Genomic DNA, 27,250 nt, shown 5'->3' on the forward strand with positions numbered 1-27,250 from the left:
CCCTTGTTTGAGTAATATATCTTTTTCCTATTTGATATCAGAAGTATACTATATTCATGGTCTTTATAAGCAGGGAATTGCCAATAGCAATATAAAATAAAAACACAAATCTTCAAGTCACTGCCATTGCTGGATTTTTCACTGTGTCTCATCTTCTCTTTGCTCAAAAAATTTGTTGGGTGGGGATGGTCTTGAATAGCTCTGAGATTATTTTTAAAGTTTAGTGGGGCCAACCACAACAGAAGCAGAGCAGTCCATTAATTACAGAATCATTTTCTGAGCAAGCTGTCATTAGTCATTGTCAGTTGTCATTCTACATCAGCCATTTCAAACAATTGAAAAAAGACACTGGAGCACAAGAAGTAGGTGAAAAGCTGAGAAAAAAGAGGATCTGATGGAACTTTCACACTTCCAGGGCTTCCAAAGCCAAAGAAAATTCTCTGACGTGCAGCCTAAATTTCCAGTCCCAACTATAGTTAAGGAGAAGCAGGTGTCCAAATTCCTTAGCTGATTTAGAAAAGCTCAGCATAACCTCTGTCTGAAGTTGATTTGGTAGATGGAGTTATTTAAACTTTAACACACGTACATCTAATATGAAGTGTTTGTGTGAGATCTAATATTTTCTGTTCTGAACATTTTATTTGGACAATAGCTCTGCCCAGGGAATTAAAAATCTAACAAGTTTGCATGGTTCAGAGGACACAGAATGAAGTCAGCAGCACAATACTCGTGATATACTTACTCATAAAATGTTGTCCAGCCATTTTCATTGCTTTTGGTGGCAAGGAGACCAGAGTTGCCGTGGTAAGTCATCATGGCCACTTCATGCCCCTGTGTGGTTACACTCTTGAGAGCGCTGTTGGTACCGATTGTCACCCAGTAGACTTGGCCATCAGGCACAACCAGCCAGAGGGGCATCCCCGTGGAATCTCTCCGGATGTTGACTAAGTTGCCGTTGTTGTCAGTGATCAGAGTTATATCTCCATCCCCAGAGTAAGTAAAATTGTAAAGATAATCTCCGGTGGTAAGGCTCTGAGTATAAAGGTGCTTACCACTGGTGTCAAACAAGTAGAGTTCCTGGTCTATAGGCGAGGATAACTCATACATATTTTGCGTGTTGAGGAATGGTTTGTTCTTCCGAATAAAGCGTATTCGGATGTTTCCAAGGTCGGCGACGTACAGCTCCCCATCTGCGCACACTGCAAGGGAGGACGGCGCGTTGAGCTTGGCATCCTTGGCATAGCCATCGTCCCCCGAGAAACAGTCACAGTTAGCGTCGTTCTTGCAGTCACAGCTGCTGGGTGCACCGGCCACGAGAGAAATCTCTCCGTTGGTGGTGACCTGCCTGATGCGGTTGATCTTTTTCTCGTCGGTTTCAGCAATGTACAACACCCCGTTATGGGAGACGGCCAGGGCAGTAGCGGACTCCAGGGTGGCGTGGATGGCCACCTTGCTCAGGAGAAAGTGATCCATCCCCGGCACCTGGCAGTGCATGGGCCTCCCCGCCACTATGCGCACTTGGTGGTTCTCAGAAATCTGCAACACAACGTTGTTGTCGAGCACGTAGAGCGAATTATCCATCGGGTTGACTGCCAGATCTGTGGGCCATTCGAGACGAACCTTGATGGTGAAACAACACAAGGAAGTTATTACAATGAGACCTCTTTTCACCATATGATTGCTACAAATCAATATCTGTGAGGATATTTCAACATGGATTAAAGGGAAAAAGAGTAAAAGAAGCTCAACTGGTTATTACTGCTGGGTATGATGGCCACAGAGGACATCACCCTGGTGTGAACATCATGGAAACCCACATTTTGCTTCATGGGGGCAGGTGATGGGTAGAGGCAGATGCTCTTCTGCCTTCATTATACCATGAATTAGGAGAAATTTCTTCTCAGCAAGTGGTCAGGCATTGGGATGGGTTGCCCAGGGAAGTGGTGGAGTCCCCGTCCCTGGGGGTGTTCAAGGAGAGGTGCTTGGGGACAGGGTTTGGTGGGTGACATTGGTGGTAGGGGGGTGGTTGGAGCAGGTGATCTTGGAGGGCTTTTCCAACCCTAATGATTCTAGGATTCTATTCTATGGCTTTTCTGCCTCTCCACCTTGGTGTGAGGTGTCTCAGCCCACGCAAAGTGGCATCGGTGCACTAGCAGAACAGTGTTGTGCCAGGAGAGTGGGAAATAGGAGTTAACTAGACATCGGATTCAAGTGGGATTTCCCCTCTTCGAAGCACCCTACGCTCTTTGGATTGATAGAGCCTGGACCTGAGAGTGGAGACCTGGGACTGGGAATTTTGTTGGTTGAAGTGCTGTGAAATCGATCAGTCAAACAAAACAATGATCCTTCTCCTTCTACTAAAGGATTTTCCAGACAAGTGGCCCAGCTCCTCTGGGTAAATGACATGGAGAGATATAGAAAACTGGCAGCTGCGTCAGCATTTGTGTATGCCCAAGGTATAACCACCTATTTTGTGCTTGATACTGCAAAAATGCAAAAATAGCAAATCACAAGAAATTCAGGCTATTTCACTTTGTGGTATAAAATCCTTATATCTTTATATTGTTTTTCGTATTTTTTTGAACGTAATGGAAGAATGGATTCAAGTAATAGTGACACATCCTAGTTCTACACTGATAATCCATAGACACAAGTAAACTGAAGATGTGACTGGTAACATTACAAGTGAGTGAGCGCTAGAAGGTCTCTATTTCTAGCTCTATTTGTGCAAAATGTTGTCTTTTCAAGTGAGTTTACTCTTTCAGTTGTCAGACTCAGGAAAGCTCTACTAACAGAATTCAGGGTAATTTCTTTTTTTTTTTTTTTTTTTTTTTAACAAGGACTGTGAGACGTTTTCCTTTTTATTATTTTATTCTACTTTACTTTTATATATAAAAAAGGTCAGTGTTGTGCTGATGGGAGTCAACCAGTGCTTACATGATTTCTTAATTGTGTCTCTTCTCCATAACAGGAGTGAAGTGGAATTGGAAATGAACAACCTTGAAGAATGCTCTTGGTCACCTCCAGGCAGTCTTTTAAATAGATTTTCAACTAGTTAAAAAAGAATAGCTATTCTGGTTATACCCTGCCTTTCAGTCAGCCAGGCAACTTGAAGTTGGAGCAGGTGGATTTGCTATCTAGTGGTTGACTGAAAAAACATGCACTTTGTGCCATTCTCTCCTCTCCTGTGTTTTTTTTTTTTTTTTGTTTGTTTTTCTTTACCCAATGGCATGATGGATGTGCTGTGACTGAGAGCTGTGGGAAGGGCACCCATTTGAAACCAAGAACAAGAAGAGACCAGGTATGAACTAGAGGAACACACAGAAGATTCATACTTTTAAAGCCCGTGCTTGAACATCTCTGCCACAGCCGTGCTTTACTTTTGGTGCTTCTACTCACTTTTCAAGTTTTGTTTTGTTTTGTTTTGTTTTGTTTTGTTTTAAGAGCATTAGTTGCATGGTACTCAGTTCATTATTTCTTCTAATCTCTGGGCTTGTGAAGCTCAGTTTCATGGCTAAAAACAGTGCTCAGCTCTGCCTAGTCTGATTCTCTGCTTGCAAAATCTTCCTTCTCTCAGCTCCTGGCCTATTTTAACCCTTCCTGTAGTAAAACATTATAGCCTGTGGTTTCCTCTTTAATAATGCATGCCTCCATCCCTTCCAGTGGTCTTTAAGCTCCTCAGCCTTGAGTTAGCATCAAGAGCAGAGTTTATTCTGAACCGACAAGGGAATTTTCAATTTCTTAAAAACCACTCCTTGTCAACATTGGCAGCTAAATATTTCATGTCCCAGATAGCCTCGGGGACCTGACAGAAAAGACCTTTCTATGCACTGTAAATGATGAAAAGCTACTTCCCAAGCTGGGTTTTGTTTGCTTGTGCATTGCTTTTGTTTGTTTGTTTTTTTCCCCTCATTAATCTTGTCTTTGGTGTGTCTTTCCAGAACATGACTGGTTAATCTGTCCATCACAGTACAGATTAATCTAAGAATGGCTCCTGTAATTTTGTGAAGGGAAAGAAAGAGGCTTTAGTTGATCCATTTTAGCTCATCTCAGAGTTTAAGTATGACACTGGTATGCATATAAGCCACATAACTTGACAGAAAATATTTCTTATAGCCTGAATCCTCAGTGGTCTTGCGGTAACTGCCCCTGAAATTCGGATAAAGAAAAAACATGCCTTTAAGATGAGAAACACACTACAAAATGGCCTTTAACCATCAAAATTTACTTCTATAGAAGGCATGAGAGCTTTTAAACTCATAATTTTAGCTTGTTCATAAATTGCGGACAGTGGGAACCAGTTGCAAAGAAGCAAGAATAACCTTGTCAAATTAGAGAGAAAAACAAGAAGAACAGATTCCATATGGGAGCACGGAAATTATCTAGGTAGTTACAAAAAGGAAACCCCATTGACATCTATTGTGGCTGAATAACAGTACTTAGCCCTCCAGCTATGATCCGTATTTTCATAGGAGAGGGCAACATTCCTCTAGCCAAGCAAACAACGAGTGGCACAAAGGTTTCAAAGGACACTATCTCGAAACTGGCACAATTTGACAAGTTGGCCAGTGCCCCACAAAATTGAGTGCTGGGCTGTAACAGATTTCTCTTCGGCACTATCCAGAAGCAAAGCAATCAGCAAACTGAGATTTCTTTTTCTCTCTTTCTTTCCCCTCCACCTTTAAGCAGCAGGACTTAAAAGCCCAGCATGATGGTAGCTGCAACCAATTTGCAATCTGATGCAATTCAAGATTCTTGTTTTCCTGCTGTTGCTAATTTTGGCACCATGGCCTCCAATCAGTATTTCCTAGATGTTAATTTGATTCAGGCCTAAAATTTTGCTGGGCCAAATCAGAATGGGGGGAAGCAATGAAAAAAAAACATGGTTTGCTAAGCTGTTATAACAGAGCAAAGTGTTATATCCCCACTAAAATAAGTACAGTTTCCTGTCCTTTTTAATTTAAAGCAACTACTTGCTTGAGAAAAGAGTCTAATGAAACCTGCTTTCCCAGGAATCTGTTTCTCACAGTTGGCTGGGAGCTCTGAAAGAAGTCTTTAAAATATCTCTCCCCAGCAATTCTCTGAGTTAGGTCTTTCTTTCAGTCTTTATAGGATCTCTTTTTTTTGACTCAGTAATTTCCATGCTACAGGATATGTAGGGATGTAATTATCCTTAAGCCCTTATCTCCTTGTCAAAGTTGGGGAGGCACACAGACATGCAGACAGGGTGAATGCCTAGGTTTTTATTCTATGGAGAACCAAACCAAAGAGTTGTCTTACCTGAGAAATGTCCATGACAGAGTCACAGCTGAGAGGCCGAGCAGATGTCAAGTCATTGGAACCCAGCACTGTTGAGATGATCCCATTCTGATCAATCCGCCTGATCATTGTGCCATCCACAAAGTAAATCAGCCCAAACTTGTCCACAGTGATGCCTGGGGAAGAAAAAAGCACGTCAGTCAGAAAGGAATAGCAACCTGAAAATACGAAGTGAATGGAAGATAAGAGGCTGGTCTGACTCATGAGAGTGAAGTGTAAGACTGCTGGTTTGGTTGGGAACAATATATTTTATGGCATTCAAAAAGGATTCTAATAACTACGTGTTCTACGTGTTCAGAAACACGATGCTTTGCTCATGGTATGAATATTAAGCCATGAGCATGAAAATGTTACACTGGGGAATGTTTCAGAGACAGTGATGAGAAAGGCTCTGAAAGACCCACCAGGTCGGTCAAATTCCAGATGGATAAATGTGGAAGGGTTTCTGCTGGGATAATCCTACTCATCTCCAGTAGCTCACCTGTTTTTGAACACTGCAAGGTGATTTATTTCATTGTCCCTTTGTAGACACACTCCTACCAGTGGATTTGAAGTCTGCCAACAACAGTTACAGACTGCTGATTCTTGTTTCCTCACCTACAGATATGTGCCATTTCACTTCCCCTTAGGCATCATTTCTCAAATATTTGTTATGTTACCACAACCTCCTTTAATCCTCTTTATCCCAGGCCAGCTATACCCTGCATCTTTCATCAGAGGTTTTCCTAGTGCTTTACACTTACTAATTAGACCTCATAGCAGCCTGTGAGTGTGAGCATCTTAATTTTACATGCCGGGAAAATAAGAGATAAAGCAATTTTCACAAGGTCGTAGAGAGTGTTCATGACTAAGGCAGGAATAAGAAGTTAAGGGCCCCATTCACCTCTCTTTTATGCTAGTATAAATTAAAAATAACTCCACAGATACTAATAGAGTCATCCATCTCGTCTATCCTACGGTAGCAGAATGCTGCTCAGCATAATATTTAAGTGTCTTCAAGACACTCAAAGAATGTAAAAGAACAGGAATGGAGAAGCCTGTAACACCCTTTTCTATCCAGGTGAAAACTCTGCTTGGAATATATGAATATTAGAATCTTCCTGTTTGGTTTCTTTCATTAGCAGGGTAGCAATCACTTGGCAAGAAGTAGACATCTGCATTGTGCATCCAAGCAAGTAGCTGGAGCATTCAGCAGAGAGAAATACCTTTCTAGGGTGCTACGCATATCACCCTAAAACAGATGTCTGTAGAAGATTATGCGAATCCTTCCAGAAGTACCTTTTCCTCCTCGTTGACTACAAAAGGAGATTACAGCAAGTATTTCCATAGGAAACATTTATACCACAGACAGATAAAGTTAGTGAGATGAATCTTCTCCATAATGTTATTTTATTTTATTTTTTTTTTTGGCTGTCATCTCAGTGACAAATATGATGGAAAATCTGTTGCAGACAGAAAGCTTTGAGAATGTTTCTGAGAAGCGACCAGATCTTGTGTTTCTCCAAAATGCTGTGTTACAGCCAGATCCCCTTGTTTGAAACATTTACCCTCCGTCTTCATCCACTGTGAGGTATGCTGTGAATTACAGATGCAGCAATTCACAGATCAAAAGTTTTTGCCTTTCATGTAGCAGGGACTAATCCCCTGATTGCTTTGGAAATTAAAAGCATGGCCTTTAGCCAGCACTGTAACTATTGTACGGGCTGGGAGCCATGGAGGTGGATGATACATGGAAAAATATATCGTATTTGGTCATAGAGAAACCTACAGAGGAAATGAAATGGCACGGAAGATAATCTAGCCTGGAAGTAATGGCAAGAAAACCTCAGGATTAAGTCATTGTTTGGGAGAAAGAACAAACTTCTCCATTTTGCTGAGGTAAAAGGAGGGATTCAGACAGGGCTGCGACCTGTCGAGCCAAAGTCAATTAGGAGTCAGGACACTGACGTTGCAGATCACTGAGTTGAATGGGAGCTGTGTATTTTTGCTGGGAGATAAAAAATGTGTTTTGTTCCTGAGTTCTTCACAGCATCTCCCTGCCTGAAGGGCATCACTTTGACCTGGATTGGGTATCTGACCAGTAGAGCAGGAAGGTTTCAAAATAGCCCCTGGGGCAGTGAGGAAAAAAAAGTATTACTTGCTGGTTTTAAGATGAAGTTCATTAATTTTGGAGGGGATTATATGACAGGATTTCTGGGATAATGGATGACAGGACTAAATGATCCAAAAGATTGCTTCCAGTCCTACATTCCAATACCTGCATTTAATTCCTGCCAAGACAGGACTGATCTTTGCAGGACCATGAAAGAAGAACCCCAAAGAGGAGTGGCAAGCACCTGTTGCACACCTGAATGCCACAGGAGAAGCTGCAGCAGCGGTGGCCATTTATTCTTCCTACACAATACCAACCCATCAGCTGCATCTTAGCACCCTGTCAAAAGCTACAGAGAGATGTGGAGGAATCTGCATCAATGTCTTGCTCGCATCTGTGACTTAAAAGAAGTTGTTTTTGCCTGATATTGACACATCAGCTGTTGAAGGTTCCCACTCCTCTAATTATTTTGCCCACCAAATGGCAACTTCTTTAAGGTTTGGTGGAGTTTGCTTGACACGCAGGAATACAGCTGAGCTCCTAAAGCAACGTGCTAGATGTGCTTTTTTCAGAGGAGGCACGAGAGAGGGTTCACTTGGTCTTAATTGCCTTTTGTCAGGCACAAAAGGCTCTTACCCCGTGTCCCAGGTTCACAACCAGTCTTTTCCAGGGCTCCTGTCCATTAGTCTGCGTGACAGGCCAAAAGGCAGTGAAGGGTGGCAGGCTGGATAATGCGATTTTAAATGAGGCAGGATTTTCTCTCTTAGCTAGTTCCATATGGATTGGATTGGACTTATCAGCAGCGTGTGCTGACAGCCGCTCGGCGCGCGGTGCTGAGCTCCGATGGCTGCTCTGATTAACCAGTTACAGCAAGAATAATCCCGGCATACCTTGGCTCCGATCGGTTGATACAGCACAACTTTAGTTTGCATTCCGGCTTAGACAAAGAGCTTGCACAGCCAAATAACTTAAAGTGGGATAGAAAAGTTGCCACTTATCACCCTGCTCGGGGGTGAAGGCAGGTGCATGCATTCCTATCACGGAGCGCTCCTCTGCTTATCCCTCCTCCACGGAGCCTAAGCAATCTCAATTACCTGGCATTTCCCAGGATGTTCTGCAGGGTAACAAAGTTTTCAGCCTGTCAAAGGTCTAATTTCTTTTTCCACTTGCCCCTCGCACAGCAAATACTCCGTTCTCTTCCTGAGTTTACCTGATTGCCTCGGAATTAAATCGAATTGCAAAGAGGAGCCCTGCTCTCCCCCAGACAAGTGTCTTTGGAGGGACGGCTTGCAGAGAAAGAGGCATCTCGCAGCTCCTTTGCAGCAGATTGTAGAGGTCAGATCGAACTTTCTGATAGGGATTTATGCGTTTCCTATCTGATTATGGCACAGTTCCAGTGCTGGGAGCTGGAGACGGGCACTGAAACGGGTATTTCGCATGTTACGCATGTAAAGCCAAAGGCCTTGGGTTGCTTTGGCAGAAGGCTCCTCTCATGTTTCCATAGGAACATAAGGGGAATTAAAGACTTTCAGCACACAGCTCGAAGTTCAATCTCACAGCTACTGAGAGAAAACATCTGCTGCCACTAACTAGGTGGTGTTGCAGGTCCAAATTTTAAGCGCCGAGTTACAAAATAGATGCAGTAGGAAATCATGTTGGTTCCTCTCGAGTAGTCTACGATCCCGTAAGGAACGAGGGCTGCGTCACCATGTGCATTGCACCAGTGAGCTGTGCTGGTAGAAAGCTGGGATGCGATGACATTTGCTTGAAATGTCAGGACCTTGTGGTGTGAGAAAGTGACAGTGCAACGTGCCACTGCAAATCCTGGAACACAATGACGCTGTTCAAAAAAATAAACCTCTACAAGCGATTGCATTGCACGTATAGCTCTACTTGGAAAAATAAAAAAAAAAAGAAAGGGTGGGGAGAACCCTTTTAAGTGAAAAAATGGGTACTAAAGGAATCCGGATTCAGAGCTTTCTTGTCAGGCTGGATGCTGAATAACTGGGTGATAAAATGGCAGATGAAAATCAATGTCAATAAGTACAGAGGAATTCACAGGGGAAGGAGTAAGTCTAACTACCCATATGCAATGACAAGCTGTAAAATAGCTCACAGGAAAAAAAAAATAAGGTGGAATTCCTGTGCAAGTTTTCTGCAATGATCAGCTTGGGGCTCTGCAGTGGTCAAGAAAGGGGCTAGAGGACAGGAATGGATTAGGAAAGGCAGAAAGAGAAGAACAACAAATGCTCTTCTGGTCTTAAAAAGACTAGACTTTTTCATGCTGGGGCTAAACGAGTCGTGGAAATTAGCACAGGATGTCTTCAAAGAAAAAGAATGGGTGCTCAGCGAGGTTTCTCGACAAATTGATGGTGGCATCTAAGCACGGGTCCAGGTGCAACTTCGTTAGAAAGCTCTTCAGAAATGTCAATGACCAGAGTGTTAGCAGGGAAAGGTCACTGTTGTTGCCCCTTTCCCTACGCGTCTTTTCTGGCCACAGTAAGAGGCAAGATGTTTTGTTCAATCAGCCTCTGGTCCTCCCTGAAATAGCCCTTCTGTTAGTATTTGACGATACAAATTCTAAGTGCTCATGGAAGGCTGAGTTTCTTATAATTCTGTCAAACCCGAGAACACTTAGCGAACAACTGAGATTTTGTTTACACATTCAGCAGGACGCAGCGAAGGAAGCAATCTGTCCCCAAATCAATTACTGCATTTTGCATTGTTTTTGCCGTGCTAAATGAAGGAGACACCCCCGGCCTCAGTCCTGTCCTTTCTGAAACCATCTTCCTATTGTATAGACTTGTCACTGCCGTCTCTCTTAATTGCAGGCTCCTTGGTAATTTCTCTGCCACAACATTTTTCCCAAGGAGAGCCACTGGTGAGTACTCAGATGAAAACAAATGCTCTGACAAGCTGGAGTTTTAATTTTTCTTTAGATTGCTTGTAGAAGACGATCGTTATTAGCAGATGATAATTAGAAAGTGGTAACACTTTAATTTGCAAGGATGCATTGAAATTCGTTAGCGTCTGAAGGCTTTGCTGAGCTCTGTGGCAAATGAATGCAAGGATCAGACTGGCTCCTAACAGCTATGATAAACGCTATGATCAAACAACTGCCCCCACTATTTCTTCTGTCGATCTGCCTCTCCTGTATTTGCATAGCCTACCTTTAGCAGAGAAGCCAAAGATAGGGGAAGAATGAAATTCCAGGGGTGGCTTTTATTTGTCCTAATGTCTTGTGTAAGCCAAAAACATTTTATCTCTCTCCAAGACAAGGACCACTTCGGAGAAATTATCCCCTCTGAGCTGGTGGGAGGTGAGGTGGGAACTGGAAAAGGTGACCAGTGTTGTGGGGAAGAGGCTCCTGCTCGTAAAATGGAGAATCATCCTGAGCAGGGATAGATGGGGGTCTGCGTTCCTCGGGCTCTGTCACCAGGAGGAGAAGGGCACTGCCACAGGGTGGTTCGTTCAGCTCAGACACATGCACAGGCACAGAACAAACCATCCGTCAAGATACAAGTTTCCTTTCATGAAAAGAAGAACCAGAAGATCTACTTAGACCAGATCCTTGACTGATCCAAGATGTTAAAGGTAGGCAGAAGCCTATTTTGACACCCCATGATGGATTCTCCAGTTTTTATGAATTGCTGGTTTTCACCTGGCAGGATACATTCCTTCGGTATTTTCCAGCAAGCTGCAAACATCAACTGATTAAAATATCATGAAAGTGGAGGCAAGACCTTGTTTCCTTACACCTCCTGAGCAAGCTGCAAAGATGTTCTTAAAATACATGGTAATTATTGTCAGTTAAAAATTAACTTTAACCTTAAAAACTAGAGTCCCATGAAGAGCAGTGATTCTTAAAGAGCCGAACTTTCCGAGTCCTGCCCTGGCCGGCTGATATTTCTATAGCTGCAGAACCATTTTCTGATTTCCCCTGGCCCTTCACTTTACCTGCCAAGAGAGGGGAGCAGAGGGTAGCCTGAGAACTACTGGCTACTTGTGCAATAAGTCATGTTTATTTTGAACTCTTATGCAATACAGTCACACGAAGAAAGCAACTGCTGGATGTTTCTGCTAGGATGCACTGCAGTGACGGTGTAAACGATGCTGACATTACACCGTCAGTGTGAGTTTTCACTGTTAATCATTTATGGAGGCGAATGGGAAGGGAGTCGCACCTGCCAAAGCTTTTGTCTCAGCAGACTTTGCAAACTCGGGCTAGGACCAGATCAGGATAAGATGTTTGTGAGCTTTCTATCAGGGGTGTGGGCTCTTGGATTATTATTTTCTTGTTGCATATTGCTTCGTGTCATTTCCTCTTTCACTCTCAATTTACTCCTGCTCTGTGAAATTTCTGAGCGATGAGGAACGAATGCATGCATTTTGCTGCGGTATGATTGAGGTGGAAGAACAGCCTCCTGAGAGCCTGAATTGCCAACAAGAAGGATTTCAGCGCTGAAAGCTTTGAACTCCAGAGCTCTGTTTCCCATAGTGAATGCAGAAACATAATTCAGCTAAACCTCGCAACCTCCACCTGTGTAGGGAAATGAATAATATTCCTCTTATCTTGTACAAGGGAGAATGGAGGTCCAACATTTTTATTTTTTTTTGGACTGGTCGAACATCAAAGGGGTATAGAAAATTGGATTACAGATTTCTGGATTCCCTGATCTCATGACTCATCTGCTAGCCTGTCTGAATCTCTCTGCCCGAGTCACTTAATTTTCTTTTCACTCAGCCCTCTCATTTCAGCGAGACAATTTCTACTCTGCCCACAGGTAGCCATTCCCTTTCCACATCTGTGTCTCTGGCAATACTTCATCCCAGTGTAATGGTCACCTCATGGGAGTCTGGAGTGCCTGGAACCCATGCTGGGTGCTGTGAATATTACGGGGGTAGCAGTTTGGCCTTCAGTGCTCTTTGGCACAGAGCAGGTCTCCCAAGGCAATTTCTTCTGCATCCTGCCAGCAAACAACTAGCTCATATGTAACAACAAGAACAACAATCAGCAGAGCTGACATAAAAGGTCACTAAATCGGTTTGGATTTCTTGGATTCAGTAACCATAATGTCATCTCTATGTCAAGGAAAATAACTTCTCCAGAAATCTAGCCAGGAAGAGAAACAACAGCTCAGCTGCCTTCATCCTGCCTGCTCCTTGGGAAGTAACTTGTTAGAGGATCCCTGCGTTTTGCCGAGGAGCTGCTTTACAAAGAGCTTGGGATGGGCTTGGAAATTGCTACGGTAAGGAAGGAGGGAGTTACCGCTCCCAGATGCAAGGAAAAAGGAAGCCAACAGCACACTGATGCTCAAGCCAAGAACCTAAAAATAACTCCCCACGATCCTAACAACTGGGCAAGAAGATGCAGAGCACAGCAGGCAAAAACGCCACATTTCTAACAGCATTCCTGCACGGGGGCTCTTCCCTCCTCTCTTCACAAACACTGCAGAAGGTGTGTGTACCAACAGTATCTTCCACCCCAGCTTTACACCCTCTGTGTGTTTTTTTTCGGAGGAGCTGTGGACAGCTGGGAGGAACGACATCCTCCATATGCAGGGCTTGTTACCTTGAGATTGCCAGACTGAAGTCTTGGCTACACACAGGACTGCATATGTTTGGCTAAACCTGTTTTGAACAATTTAGTTCACAGCCATGAAGGCTGTGTGATGCTTTTATTCTGATTTGGCTGTGCTTTTATCAAATATAAGTAAGCTAATCAGGAGAGAGGTGAAGTCATACTGAATTAGATAATTCCTGTATCAAAATTAGCATCCACCCTGCTACAAGATTTAAGTTAGATGCCACAGTGCCTCATGTCAATGTATAAACCTGAATTTTATGTATCTCTGAGCTATCTGCAAGTTTTGTTGGTATTTTACATACAGCAATGCTAATAGTGTTTTTTTTTAATTATTATTATTTATTTATTTTTTATGCCAAGAGAGCTTCAATGAACTGAACATAAGCAAATCCTAGCCAGAGGGGTAAGGACCAAACACTGTTATTTGGTAAGGAGCAGAAGTAGTTAAGTGGGCATAAAATTGATGGGTGGATTTATTTTGATGCTCTTTGCACATGTTTCCATTTCTACATGCCTCTGGCTTGGCACTTGTCCCAGCCACTCAATGCGAAGACCAAGACTGTCTGAGAGTGAGATGCATCTACAAATACCTGAAAGGAAACTGTGGGGAGCTGGGGGTCGGCCTCTGCTCACAGATAATGAGTGACAGGACCAGAGGGAATGGCCTCGAGTTGTGCCAGGGGAGGCTCAGGTTGGCAATGAGGAGCCATTTCTGCTCAGCAAGAGCGCTCAGGCCTTGGGACGGGTTGCCCAGGGAGGTGGGGGAGTCCCCGTCCCTGGGGGTGTTCAAGGAGAGGTTGGACGTGGTGCTTGGGGACAGGGCTTGGTGGTGACATTGTTGGTAGGGGGTGGTTGGACCAGGTGATCTTGGAGGGCTTTTCCAACCTTAATGATTCTACAGTTCTGTATTTCCAAAGATGAGCCCTTAGGATGTGCTTGTGGGTTGGCTTGGGAAGGCCTGCAAAGTCCTGGGGCATTTTCTGATAGGAAAGGAGAGCCGTCCCCACCATTACTAAACAAATCCCTGTCAAAAAGATCCCAAAAAGCCTATGGAGAAGAAATCTCACCCCTGGGATTTGTAAGGGTAGCGTCGGTGCCTTTGCCTCCGTCTCCGCAGCGGGTATCGTCGAACGGGAGGCACTGATCTCCGGTTCCAGCCAACACCTCTGAATTCTTCACAATGTCCTTCACTGATGTGGTTGACTTGATTTTGTAGATACGTCGGCTGTTGGTGTCAGAGAGGTAGATGGAGCCGGTGATTGGATCTGTGGTCAAGTAATACTTATGAGCTGGGCTGTGGCTGAAAAACAAGGGTATAACGTTATTATTATTATTATTACTCGGATGATTTGTTTCCTTACAGCAACAAGCAATATAAGAGCTTCAGAGGAGAAAAATGCACGGGGCAGACAGACTGGGAAAGTGCAGCAGTGCTGTATTTGCAGCCTCGGCAGAGACGTGTTAACACAGCAGGTTTCTGAGCTATGTCTGTTAGCAGTCGCTGTGCTGGGAGCACTCTCTGGCATGGAGGCCAGCTGCCAAAGGAAAGGGCTCGCTGGCCAAACTCATGCCAGGAACTGCTACAGCTTGAGTTCCAATGCCTGGGGTTAATTTATTTAACATGGACATAGCCCTGAAACTGGTGTTAGTGCAGTGCCAGACAGTGAAGGGAAAGCACAGGACACTAAACCTAGAAAACAAAGTGAAAAATAAACACAGCTGGCCTCCCGAGAAGGACCCCAGGACAAAAACCCCAAAGCAAACCAAGTGTAAAGCCCTTGAAGATGTACTCTTGAAGATCACTGCACTGGGGCTCAGCTGGTGTTCCTGCATATAAATCCTACTGACTTCAGCAAAGACCCCAGAGTCCTATCCTGTCCTGGTGGAGATAAAATGTTTGCTGCCACTGGATTCAGCTGGGTCTCAGTGAAGACAGAAACAAAACGGTCCTTGGAGCATCATGTTTTGCCCTAAGTAACAACACGAACTAGGAGAAGGTCTCAGGGATCTGAATGTCAGTCCCCTGTTAAACCTCGTTAACTCACTGCTTCCTTGAACCCAAGAAAGGGTGGCTGAGAAAATGGTGTGAGCAGACAGAAAGATGATTTTTTAGTTCCCTGGCCACAGCACTAAGTGAGCCAAAGACTAAAGAAATGTATAAACCAGCATCTGTTTTAAGAACCTGATGAATTTAGACACAATTTGAAGATCTTTTTCTTTGAAGGATTCTATCTATGGCTTGGTAAGTCTTTATTTTCTTGAAATTAAGTGTGTACTACCAGCATGTATCGAGCTGCATCTGCTCTAAGCCTGAAACTAACAGATGAAACGTGTGGCACCTGGTGCCTGAAAACACAGCTCCTTCCTTCTCAGAAAGGCTAAGTCATAATTAGAAGAAGTATGAAAAATTCTCTCCTTTTCTACAGAACACCTCAAAAATGTCCAAACCCATCAGCTAGCTAGAATTCATAATAAATGTATGGGCCATAGTTCAACGTTTTGCACTTAGTGCAATGTTCCAGGAGAAGCTGCTTAGAAAGCCAAATGTCAATCACAGTTAACTCTGTTCCCCGTATTAAGAAATTTCCTCCCTCCTTCAACCTTTATGTTAGGAAAATTAACCCCTCTTCAGGCACATAAAACCCACTGAATTATTGTCAGGTTTAAAAAGCAGTAAGTTGGTTCTTCATTCAAATCGCTTAATACTTGGGGGGGGGGAGAAGAAAAAAAAAACCTTTCTGATTTATTCTAGAATATCCCCTGTGATTTATCCTATTAAAGTCTGAACAGATTTCATCTCCACAAATGACACTGATTCTTGCTAAATAAAATGCTCTGACCTTCAAGACAGCTCCAGCCTGACAGTTCAGTCTCCATCTGTATTCCCTCCCAATGACAGCAGGCTGGGAGGGCATTATTTCATTTACCTGCATGTCACTCACACTAAGCAAGTGGCTTCAGCCCTGGTGGAAGAAGTTCCCGGTGGGAATCCATCCTCCATCCTGATCAGGGCCTCGCATTTTCCACCGACTGTCCTAACAAAGCTCAGCTGAATGGCATCAGTCAGCTTTGGAGCTGTTCCTAATCTGTTTTGCACAGGAGGTGGACAAAAGGAGGACGTTTTTAATGGCACTTTGCAATTCTTTAGCATCCTGGAAAGCGCAGATAGCTCTCGCTGAGTCTTACAGCAGGCCATGTGAAGATGGGCAAACTCAAATGATTTCTCCAAGATGGAAGAAAATGGTTGCCGAACTGAGGGTCCCTGCTTCCCCTTCCCAGCACTATCATTGTAATTTATTTTTGGATTTCACAGCCTCACTCTGTTGGACTTGTTGTTGAATACAACCTGTGAAGGAGAGAGATCTTAAACTCTTTTCTAATTCCAGCTCTTGTGTAGAATGAGCGCTGAAGTGAGTACCGGTGTCCTTTAACCACCGATCACAGAACCAGGTACAAGTGAAATAACCACCCAGCAGAAAAGCTCAGCGGCCCTTCCTACCTGAATTACGTAAAACTGTTGCATTAACCTAATACTTGGAGTAGCTGCTGGTATCCCAAGATTAGTTAATGTGCTCCTGAATATAGGCTCCTCAAAAAAGTTAGGAGTGAATTCACAGTTCGCATCATTATGCATTTATAATTTAAAAAATGAGCTCTGAGTGGTTACTTATTTAATCCTTTGCATAGCTGGATACCACAGAGACACACATATCTTTACTAGCAAATGTACCTTGGAAGAGGTGGAGAGAGAAACTTCTGTTTATTAACCTACCTATGGGACAGTAATAATCTCGGGTCACTTAAAACCTATTCTGGATTTCAGCTGGTGAGCTGATAGTGAAATCCTATGGCACGATTGCCTTTCTAAATCTGATGTTATTAATGGTACGGGCAGCCCCAACACAAGCTCTGCCTTTTCAGTTGTGTGAGCAATAGGAAGCACTAGCTCGTTTTTATCAACTAGACTTATTTTTACTAGCTTGGCTTATCATGGTCTCCTACTCACTGCTCCGTGCGCGGGGCTTTTGTGTGTGGGAAGGCTTCCTTGGATGGCTTACGTGATGGAGTATTTAAGCTGGAGTGCTTTGGAGCAGGGCTGCTCAAATGCAAACTGTGAAAAATGAACAAGCTGCAGTTTTACCCCACCAGCTTTGGCCAACAGTTTTCACCACTGTACAGGGAAGGTGTCGTGTTCTGCCCTCGCATGAACCGCAAAGTGTTAGATGCTGGAGCTTTTGTTTAACACTTTGAGATCCTTCAGGATGAGAGATGCTAAATAAACATACTGTGAAAGTACTGTAAAAAAAAAATAAATTAAAAATCTGTAAAAGTTCCCAACCTGCTTCCCTTCATCTGTGATAACGCATGAGCACTGGAGCCAGGAACACGGAGGCTTTGCTTTTTATTTAAAGTCACAATCAGAAGGCAAATCCAAGTGGCAATTTGGACTGAGCTGAGCAACAACTGAAATAAATCTGCCTGGGGCAAAGCAGAGAAGATTTTTGGGCTTGTTTTCTTTCATCCCCTCTCATTGCTCGGTTAGATAAAGGAGCAAAACAAAAGACGGGATTTTTTACTGTTCAGAAGACAATCAGTTACAGTTTTTGTAGCCTTAGAGTATTTATCCCCCATATTGAGATTGCCACCACTGGAAACGGGCCGTGGAGGGAGAGAGCTGATTTCCTATTCAGATTATTCCTTTTGCTATTAGGATTTTTTTAGAAGAAACTCTGAGCACTGCATTGATATTTTAATTCCCCGGAGCAACAAAACAAAGTTGCTGGGATGGGGTGGGCCGATCCCTAGCTGAAAACAGGCTTTTTAGTGGGTAATAGCAGGCACAATGGTGTAATCACTGGGAACAGTCTCATAAGCAGAAGTTACGAGAAGTTAACCAAAGTTAAACGAAGGTGAAATGACTTTCCTATATACTTGATGTGCTGGGAAAGCACAAGGAAATCTTTCAAATTCACAGTGACCCAAGTGAGTTGGGGTTGCGTATAGGCTGTCCCATTCATCTGCCTTGTCCCCTTCCTTTTTTCATTCTCATTCTTAGGACAGGATAGTGCCAGCACCATCTGGGGAGCTCTGCAGATAGCTTAAGGGATTCCAACTCCATTTTAAAGTGCTTTTGCCTTACATGATTCCTAGCACACAGGCATGAGGAAGGAAAGTGATAAAAAATGGGGTGAATAGGCAGACGTGGCACTCATCTGGATTCCTTCTGTAGTACAACGATAGGTGTAGAGCAAAGGTTGTCATCATACCCTTGGGTGCAAAGCCCATGGTCTGCAGGAGCCTCCTGCTCCAGCATGGGAAGCCAGTCTTTAAGGAATAAAGCTGGGAAAGAGGAGATGGTCCCTGGATTGAGCAGGTTACCTATGTCAGCACAGCAGCCCGCGCCTTTTTGTTGGTTTCTGTTCATCCCACTGAGCTTCAGATGTCTGCAAGGCAGATGCTTACATACAAACTGTCTGCCTTAACTCCTTTTACAGGTGCTGGAGAGAAATAGCAACTTTTGAGGTACGATTCATCTAACATTTTCACCATTTGTTTTACGGGATGACCTGCATCTTAGTCTTTCAGATGCGAGGCCATCTCCTACCTCCTCTAAAGGACAACTGCTGCTAATGGTAGCAACGTGGCTCTGAGGTCAACTGAGAGGAGCAGTCACAACACCTGAGTTAGTTATCCATAACAGCTGATCTGAATACATCTCCGGTGCTTTTTTGGATCTGATGCCTCCGTTTCAAGCACATGAAATCACCTCTGTAACACTTTCTGTGCTGGCTGCCCTCTTCCCCTCTGAGCCTTGCTGGCCACATGCGTTTGCTGGTGACTAAAGAACTGCTGAATTCCTGCAGCCAAGAGTTTTTGTTCAGAGGGGCTGTTTCCATGGCTCCATGCTAAGCACCCTGCAGCTCGCAAACAGAGGATTTTATTATAGCTTGTGTGAGGTACTGGTCTTTTTTTTTTCTTTTTTTTTTTTTTTTTTTTTCTTTCCCTGGGTGACATTCAATAGATTAGCGCATAAGGAGGCCACACAGTGCAGTGAGCTGAATTTACACTTGGCCTTTTAGTGTTTTCAGTTTGTGTGCAATGCCCAAAGCTCTTCTGGTGTCGCAGGCTGGGTAATAAAACTTCATAGCAATGCTGTAAGCCAGCCCACGGACTGCAAAGGACTTTTGATCTGAACCTAGGGCAGTTTCTCAGGCATCTCTTTTTGCCACTAATTGTAGATTTGTATCTCTGAGGTATGGATGGAAACAACAAACGAAGAATATGTTTAAGTGTGGGCACTTTTTGCACATCTGCAAGACGGAAATGCCTCACTGCCCTCCATGTTCCTGCAGAGAAAAGGTAATGCCAATTAACTGCAAATTATTATTGCCATGCTTGGAAAAGGTCTTTAGGTTCTGTTGGTCCATCAAGACAGGTCCATACACATAGACATATGGGAATAGGTTCATACTCATCTACTATTGAATGACAGATGGGGGAAAAATTGGGATGCATTGCTATTTCATGATGATTTCTGGGTTAGCTGATGTTTCTGTGTTGGCCCACAGCCTTTTTGGCTGTTACAGAGATGGATCTCAGCTACCTATGCTGCGCTGTAGAGCTAAGCATTTTGGTCAGTAGCTCTAGCACCTCTGGAGAAAAAGCTCCAGAGATCCTTCTCCCTGAAACAAGGAAGCTTTTGCATATGGATTGCAGCTTTTCCAAACCACTGAGGTTTGCTCCTTTGAATCTCACCCACTGCAATTATTGCCTGCCAATAATGTCAAGGTTTGGGCCCTCTGGAGCTCAAAGCTAGGACTACACCCACTCATTTCTTCGTGGCTCAGGGATGAACAGGCTTCCTAACATGACGTGCAAATGACACACAACAGCTGCTAACTCACATAGATGAGACCTTTAATGTAGTCTCAGATGGGAATATGCAATCTAGAGCTCCTCGTCTCTTCCTCCACCCTTACTGGTTCCCTTTAGACTGCATTGGAGTAGAAATGCCTTGGCTTGCCTTCATTTCATTTCTTATTTTTCAGGAATTGCCTACAGGCTGAAGCCCTGCCAACTTCCTATAACTCTGGTGGCATCTGCAGCATTTGTGGCCAGTCCGTATATCTTGACTCAGTGATTGCCTTCACATATAAAAACTCTTCTTGTAACAGCTCTTCAGCTGCTGCCCTTCACTGTCAAAGCAGGTGCACTTTAGTGGCTGTGTATTTCTAGGTCATTAAGGATACAACCTGGCTGATCCAAAGAGAAATGAGTTTTTCTGTTGCCTTCGAATGATGTGAAAGAGAAGCTGGGGTCTGGAACTCAGCCTGATGAAGACAGCCAGTGCAAAGGTCTTGTGTACCAACCTCCCAGCCCAACTAATAGACCCCTTGGGCCAGTTCATTATACAGGGGAAGCTCAGCCTTTCATTAATGTTTTGGCAATAAGACAAAAAAACACTTTCTACTCTATTGCATTTCCAGGCATGCAGATAAAATGAACATTTCTGGTTTTGCACAGCCTCTATAAAATCAAAGAAACAGTAAATAAAAAGCACGTAGCACAAAAAATCCCCAATCCCAAATGCAAAAAGAAAACTAAACCAAAAAAAAAAAACCAACTCCACAGTCTAAGCTTCTAATTTAGAAAGCATCTGGGGAGAAGGATGGGAAACTTGTCAGAGCCAGAGAAGTCCTTGCAAACACAGGCAGTGACAGGAGGTTGACATCTTCCTGAATGCAACTGATTGGATCAAACCCACTGCAACTCCAATGAACCCGAGTGACAAATATTCTTAGTGACAAAGCTCCAATTTAGGAGTCTGTCTTTAATGTTGTTTTCTTGTCATTACTCTTTTTCTTTTTTTTTTTTTATTGCATTTCCTGGCTAAGGTTCCAAGTTGCACTACCTCCTATCTGAGCCTGACACACTTTCACAAAATGCAAAGGCTCTCTCTGAAGAGCGTAAGCCGACAGAGTTACAAAACCTTAGTTCCCTAGATGAATGATGCCAGGGTACATCTGGCCCTTCATTTTGTCCGTTGCACTCCCCAAAACTCAAAGGGAAGACACTTCACCCCATGAAGATTATTTCTCCATCAAAGTTCTCCAAGAGACCTGTATCCTGGCGGTGCCTTCTCTTTACGTGCTGAATTCCCACCCGCTTTTCCTTCCACCCTCCTCCTCCTGTTACCCTGCTTCTCGTGCCTATCTTTCCTCTGTCTGCAACTGCAACTGATCATGCAGAAGTCTGTGCGATTCTGCTCGGTGATTAATGGCTTCCCGTTCTGATGACTGATCGCCTACGCCAGTTTTAATCACACCAGCTTCATTTCCTCTTGAATCATCTGGAAATGGCACTCATGGCTTACTGTGTAACAACATGCAACAAGACAGGGAGCGGCAGAAGAATTCTCCACTGGTTGGCTTACCTATGTCTGAAATCTTTATTTCTGACAGAAGACAGGAAAGCAGGGAATAGAAGAAAGAATGAGGTGTTAGCGGCTCAGTTTGAAGCATTATTAGCAGATTGAAAACTTGACAGTAACTGTATCATACAATGCAATAATAAATAAAGACTTAGCTGGAATGACACTGATATATTTTATATTGGATATTACTTGTCAGTGAGCTCACTTATGTATCGCTGCATATCACAAAGGAAGTGTGATCTCACCTGCTTGGAGTTATCCACTTATGCAAAAGATAGGACCAGGCAGACTTTATCATACAGAGCAGTGCCAAGCTAAATATATGTAGATGCAGATATCTTCATGGCTTTTTTCACTATCCTCAAAGCAATACCTTGTGATTTGCAAAGATAACTTAACAGTTGCATAGTTGTGGGTGGCAGTTCATTGCTGTAAACTCATGAACTCCAGCCCAGAAGACTGAAATTATGCCGAGCTGGCCATTTTTCATGGGGCTGGTTATACCCATGCTGCAGTTATCTGTGACCCACAATGCATTTGCTTTCCTCTCTGCAACAGAACACTACACTCTAAAAAAAAATAAAAATAAAAAAAAAGGAAAAAAAAATCCAACCCCAAAGCCAAATCATGAGGGTGTTAATCTCTGCAGAGATGCTGATTTGAGAAGACACAAGCAAACTCCATTTAGTACAAAAGCAATGGCTTTCCTCCCCAGCTTTTAGTCAGCCTGCATCTGAACTCGCTTACTTTATAGCACACCAAAGTGAAGAAATGTTTATTAGATCCAGTAACCTAAGTGTTTGCACAGATGAAGCAGCAATCGTTCCAGCAGATTTAAATCTGGAGTAAATTTAACTTTGTGGCTCTGCGCAAAAGCCAGCAAGGCCACTCTGTCAAGGCTTCCAATTTTCTCTTTTCCAGTCAGGAAATACTCTGCAAAACCTCCGCTGGGTCTGGTATTTCCACTGACAATGAAACAGGGATCGGGTTTTCAAAATTGTACTTCAGGGAATGAGATATTAATCCCAGCGAGTTGCAGTGGGATTTGGGCCCCAAATCACCTAGGCTCTTCTGGAAATCTCACCTTTGGTCATTAAAATAACTTTCTGGCACTGGAAGAATATTATACTCTTTAATGTGGACCAGCACAGAAGATTTATCCCATCTTCTTGCCTTATAAATACGAGAGAGATTATGTATTTGTATATCAAATAAATGAACAGCAGGAATCAGCTTTTCGCTTATTTACTCAAAAGGTACTCCAGCCCTCTGGGATGTGACTGTACACATGTCATTGTGGGCTTCCTCACACAATGAATCCTGATTTTGTGGTCTTTCTGTGGGCAGAGCAAGACACCTATTCTGTAAGTGTCAGCCTTGTGTTAGCTGTCTGGATTTTTTTCTCATATTCCATGATCTACAGTGACAGTTCTGCATGCCAAATCAGGCCTTCAGCAAAGTCTTGCAGACCTAATGCCTACGGTGTGTTTGTAAATGAGGGACCAAAAGGATCCTAGAAACCAATTCTGCTGCAGTTCAGCCCTTCCATTTTCCACCTGTGGCCTCGTGGAACAAATGCAAATACAAAATGCTGTACGGGATCCTGCTGCTCTAGTAAGCTGTAATGGGGCCTTCTGCATGACAGTCCTGGCAGAAATGGGGCCTTACTTTTTTCCCCAGAAGACAGGTTGTTAAAACTGAGTATAGCAGGGAGGTTTTTACTTTTTTTCTCTTTCAGGCCAGACCTTGAGAGCTAAATGGGAATGCGAACCATCCTACAATGCTAACTTCATATTGAGCTCTCAGGACTTTAGGCCTGGTCCTTCAAGCAGAGAGGTCTCCTTCAGAAACACTGGTTTAACTCCAGTGATGTTCCTGGGGTGAGTCTCATCTGGCCACATGAAGGGTCCAGAAGCAGGCTGTGGTGTATCGAAGTGGGTAAGTGTTTTTGTTGTGGAAATTTTGCAAATGAAAAATATCACCACGGAGGTCAATATGAAATTTTGTTTCGGTCACAATCTATTTAATTTCCTCAGAACTTGTGATAAATTTGTAATGTTCCCTCCCCTTCCTTATTTTTAATGGATGTTCCTTAACAAGCCTCACTATTTCTTCTTATATATTTTTTTTCCTTTGTTATTTAGGGTAAAAGGAAATGCTTCACTCGTTTTAAGATGATCCATCTACATTCTCACCCTGACACAGCTGTTCAGTTGGAGACTGCAGGGAACTGATACGTGTTTGTCCCTCAAAAACAACTAAAAAAGCCCTGAATCTGTGACTCCCTCGGTGATCATCCTGTCTTAAGTATGAATGATCATCTGTCCTGATTAACCTCTACATATTGTCATCAGTGCTGTGTCCTTCCAAGTGTAGGTTATCCCGGAGGCTGGTTGTTAATTTTAAGAATTCCCACTGGTCTCTAACTAGACTGAAGGGGAGACATTAACACAGTTTGATTCAGCAGCACAAAAATGTGACAATATTTTTGGTATATGACTCAATTCTGGAAGAAATCTTGCTAGGCCGATGTTTCTCTGGTGTAAGTCAAAATCAGCAGAGTTGCAGAAGAGGCAAATCTCGGCAGCTCTTTTTTTATTTTTTTATTTTCTGTTTTAGTGTTTCTTATTAAAAGTTTTTCTCATTTTGGTTATGCAAGATTTATGCAGAATGTAATGGCATAATTATAACAGCCACATGCAGCACAGTGTACCTTAACTCCAGTATGTTGGTGACATTGCCAGAGGGAAAGATTCTTCGGATGTAGTTGAAATCTCCGACGTAAAGACTTCCATCAGACCCACATGTTAGGGCAACAGGAGCCAGGAGCTTGTTCCCATCTGCAAGCCCATTGCAGCTTGGACAAGAAATGCTACGTCTACGGCCGTTGCCCATAATACTTCCAATTACAGGCGGCTGCTGGGAAATAAACTGGTTTTCCCCATTTCCTTTGTGCAAGATGCCTAGACAGAAAAAAAAACAGTAATAAGGAAATTAAGGGTAACACAATGGCACTGCAGGATACCAGCTGGGGAACCTATCAAGTGGCAAGGGGGTGTATCATCCTTCCTAGTATTTTTTTGTGATGGTTTCAAGGAGGGCCCCCTTATTTGAAGTAAGCATTTTTTTTTTACAGCCCCATTACATTTCTTGCAAAATAAAAGTATATAGGGAGAACAAGACCGTCTTTGCTTTTGAATGAAATACACTTTTCAGCATCTCATGAATTTTCACCTTCCTTTTCTGTCCCTCTTTGCCCTGTAATTTGCAGCCTACCAGGGAAAAAAAAAATCACATAGCTCATGAAAAGATAAGAGACAAGAAAACCATGGTGCATTCTCTAGAGAAATGTTTCATCTCCAAAGCTCAGAGGAGCTCTGCTTATGTTCCTTATAAGTGTAGTGTTTTCAGCAGTGGTGTGGGATGAATTTAGATGTTTGCTCCCATACCACTGCTATCATTCAGAGAGAGACAGCGCTTCCATCCTTTGAATGTATTCAGTGGAGGCTGATCAGCCTCCAAACCTTCCTTATGCAGTCTTGAGCTCCCTTCAAGGACTCTGGCACCTTCCATTTTCCTTTATAACCTGCAAAACCTCTAATTTCTGCAAGTATATTTGCATGCTGCAGGATATGTTTGGGTGGATTTACAATCAATGGTAGGTCCAATCTGAATACACTGAATATATTCCCCTTATTATTATTATTATTTTTGGAATAAATTCCTTCTTAATCACCTTCTTTTAAGAACAATTCAAAGTTAGAGATGCCTATATGTTTCATGGACATTCATTTGCTTCACCATGGTCAGCTCCTCTTGGGTTTACACACACAAAATTGCTTCTAAATGTACATTACTATAAATAATTTGTTGGTAGCATATGTGATAGAGTACTTGTGTTGGTCAGGTTTCTTTCCTTTCCTTTTCTTGAATTCTTAATGATGACAAGCAACTGGGCCTTGCAACACAGCATTATTCTCCTGCTATGTGCTACAGTCAACCTACCACTTTGTATGTTGAGGGCATGGTGCTTGTCCAGGGACCATCCTCCAAGTTTGGAAGCGTCAATTTCATAGCCTTGAAGCACAGCCGTCCTCTTCTCCCACAGGATCAAGTCAGGACAGGATTCATACTCATAACCCACTGAAACTGTGAGCAAGAGAGAAACAAAAGGCCCCATAGGTTAGTAATCTGGAAATGCACAATCAGCACACACAGAATTTTAGCTGAGCGGGGGCAAGAACAATTCTACGTGCAACTGCCTATTTCATTTAAAATGTCATCATCATAATGTGGAGTCTTAATATTTCCCACTTTAAAGGCCACCCTGCATTTAAAAAGGTCAACACAGTTGTAGATGTTGGGCAAATGTGCTAAATATTTAAAAGGCACTGTTTTAAAGACATATCTTAAAACAATGGCTATTCTAGAGTGTAAAATAATGCTGGGCTCCTAAATGGAAGCATTTTGCTCCTGTCTGCTATCTTTGAGGTAAGACTGCATGTTAGGAATTTGCTTAAAATCATGGCCTTGCTTGGAAAGCAAAGACTTACACAAATGAAGCAAGGGACAGTGAATCCCTCAGAGACAGCAGTCTCACACCAGGTTGACTTGTGGACATTGTTAATGTCAAAGGGGTACACAGCAAAATGCGGTTTGACTTGCCATGATGTCTAATCAGAGTCTTTCAGGAATAACTCTGCTGAATGTACCAGAATTACTTAGGAGTAAAATGATGTCAGTAAAAGGAGAATCACGATTTTGACAGAATAATTATTTTCTCAGAAGCGCAAGACCCAGTTTCATTGGTCTCCTTTTCTTCTGCCCTACCAGATCTTTTCAGTACTAACAGCTGGAGCAGAGCAGAAATGTAAGTTCTGAACAAATGAAAAGCAATTATATAGCTCTTTTTTTTTTTTTTTTTGCCAGAAAAAGAAGTCTGGTATCCTGAAAAGTGCTGAGTACTAAGTGAACTCAAGATCCCCCAACAAATATCACCCTTTTCAGGTTCACACAGTCTCAGGGGAAGCTGTAGTTCAGGAAATATAGACTTGATATTTTCCACGCTGCTGGTGGAAGCCTGAACGCTGATGTCCTCAGACTTGCTTGTGTACCCTGGGGCTGCAGAGCTGCATCATGGAGTGATGCATCACCTGCTCATCTAGCATCTTGAAAAGCATGTAAACATAATATTTCAGTATGTGATATGAAGACAAGCTGCTTATTCTGTGCTCCAGACTATGTAAGGTTCAGCAGGTTGTATCACCCAGCCTACTCAAGGCAGCTGAGTACTAGGAAGACACCTTTTCTCCCTCTTAGAAAACATCTCCTTTAAAAAGAGTTATCTTCTGTGGGGCTATAAGGCACCAGGGAACAATCCTTCTATCAACAAGAGCTCTATTTGTTAGTTTGGGATCTCTCCCATGCTGCTAATATCATTGACTTGGCATCCTGAAAGGTCCAGCCTACACCCTGCTGAAGACCTATACATAAATTTCCCGTGGTTGTTCATCAGCCAGGAAGGAAAAGCTGCAGAGCAGCATCACCTTATTCACTATACACCCAATATACCCTCTTCCTTCCACCATCATTGCACAGGGCTCATTAGGTGAGGTCTGGGATGGCAGCAGGAACTGGGAGGAAGTGTGTATCCGCATGGGTATTATAACCACAGCACAGCTTCCTGCTGCTGTGAGGACTTCAGGTTCTGTCCCTGCAGAATGGAATGCATGGGCCATACTGCTTGGTGCTGTGGATGTGGCACGTAGAGTATGCAGAGCCCTTGCATCCTCTGCCCTGCAGCTTCTGACAGCCTTTT

At 43.2% G+C, this 27,250-nt stretch overlaps 1 protein-coding gene across 15 annotated transcripts in view; it reads right to left on the reverse strand.

Moving 5' to 3' along the window:
- Window positions 1–27,250, reverse strand: part of TENM4 (teneurin transmembrane protein 4) — a 1,646,934-nt gene that overhangs the window by 43,429 nt on the left and 1,576,255 nt on the right. For 13 of the 15 annotated variants that reach the window (XM_068654787.1, XM_068655360.1, XM_068655430.1 and 10 more), the window contains 6 exons: window positions 25,438–25,581; window positions 24,146–24,395; window positions 21,433–21,453; window positions 14,066–14,298; window positions 5,281–5,435; window positions 743–1,620 (listed from right to left, as the gene is read on the reverse strand). In XM_068654787.1, the coding sequence (XP_068510888.1) occupies window positions 743–1,620; window positions 5,281–5,435; window positions 14,066–14,298; window positions 21,433–21,453; window positions 24,146–24,395; window positions 25,438–25,581 (1,681 nt within the window). The remainder of the gene's footprint in view (window positions 1–742; window positions 1,621–5,280; window positions 5,436–14,065; window positions 14,299–21,432; window positions 21,454–24,145; window positions 24,396–25,437; window positions 25,582–27,250) is intronic. The other 2 variants (XM_068655509.1, XM_068655747.1) reach the window with 1 other exon arrangement.

Source organism: Anas acuta, chromosome 1 (assembly GCF_963932015.1).
Source record: "Anas acuta chromosome 1, bAnaAcu1.1, whole genome shotgun sequence".
Classification (NCBI taxonomy): domain Eukaryota; kingdom Metazoa; phylum Chordata; class Aves; order Anseriformes; family Anatidae; genus Anas; species Anas acuta.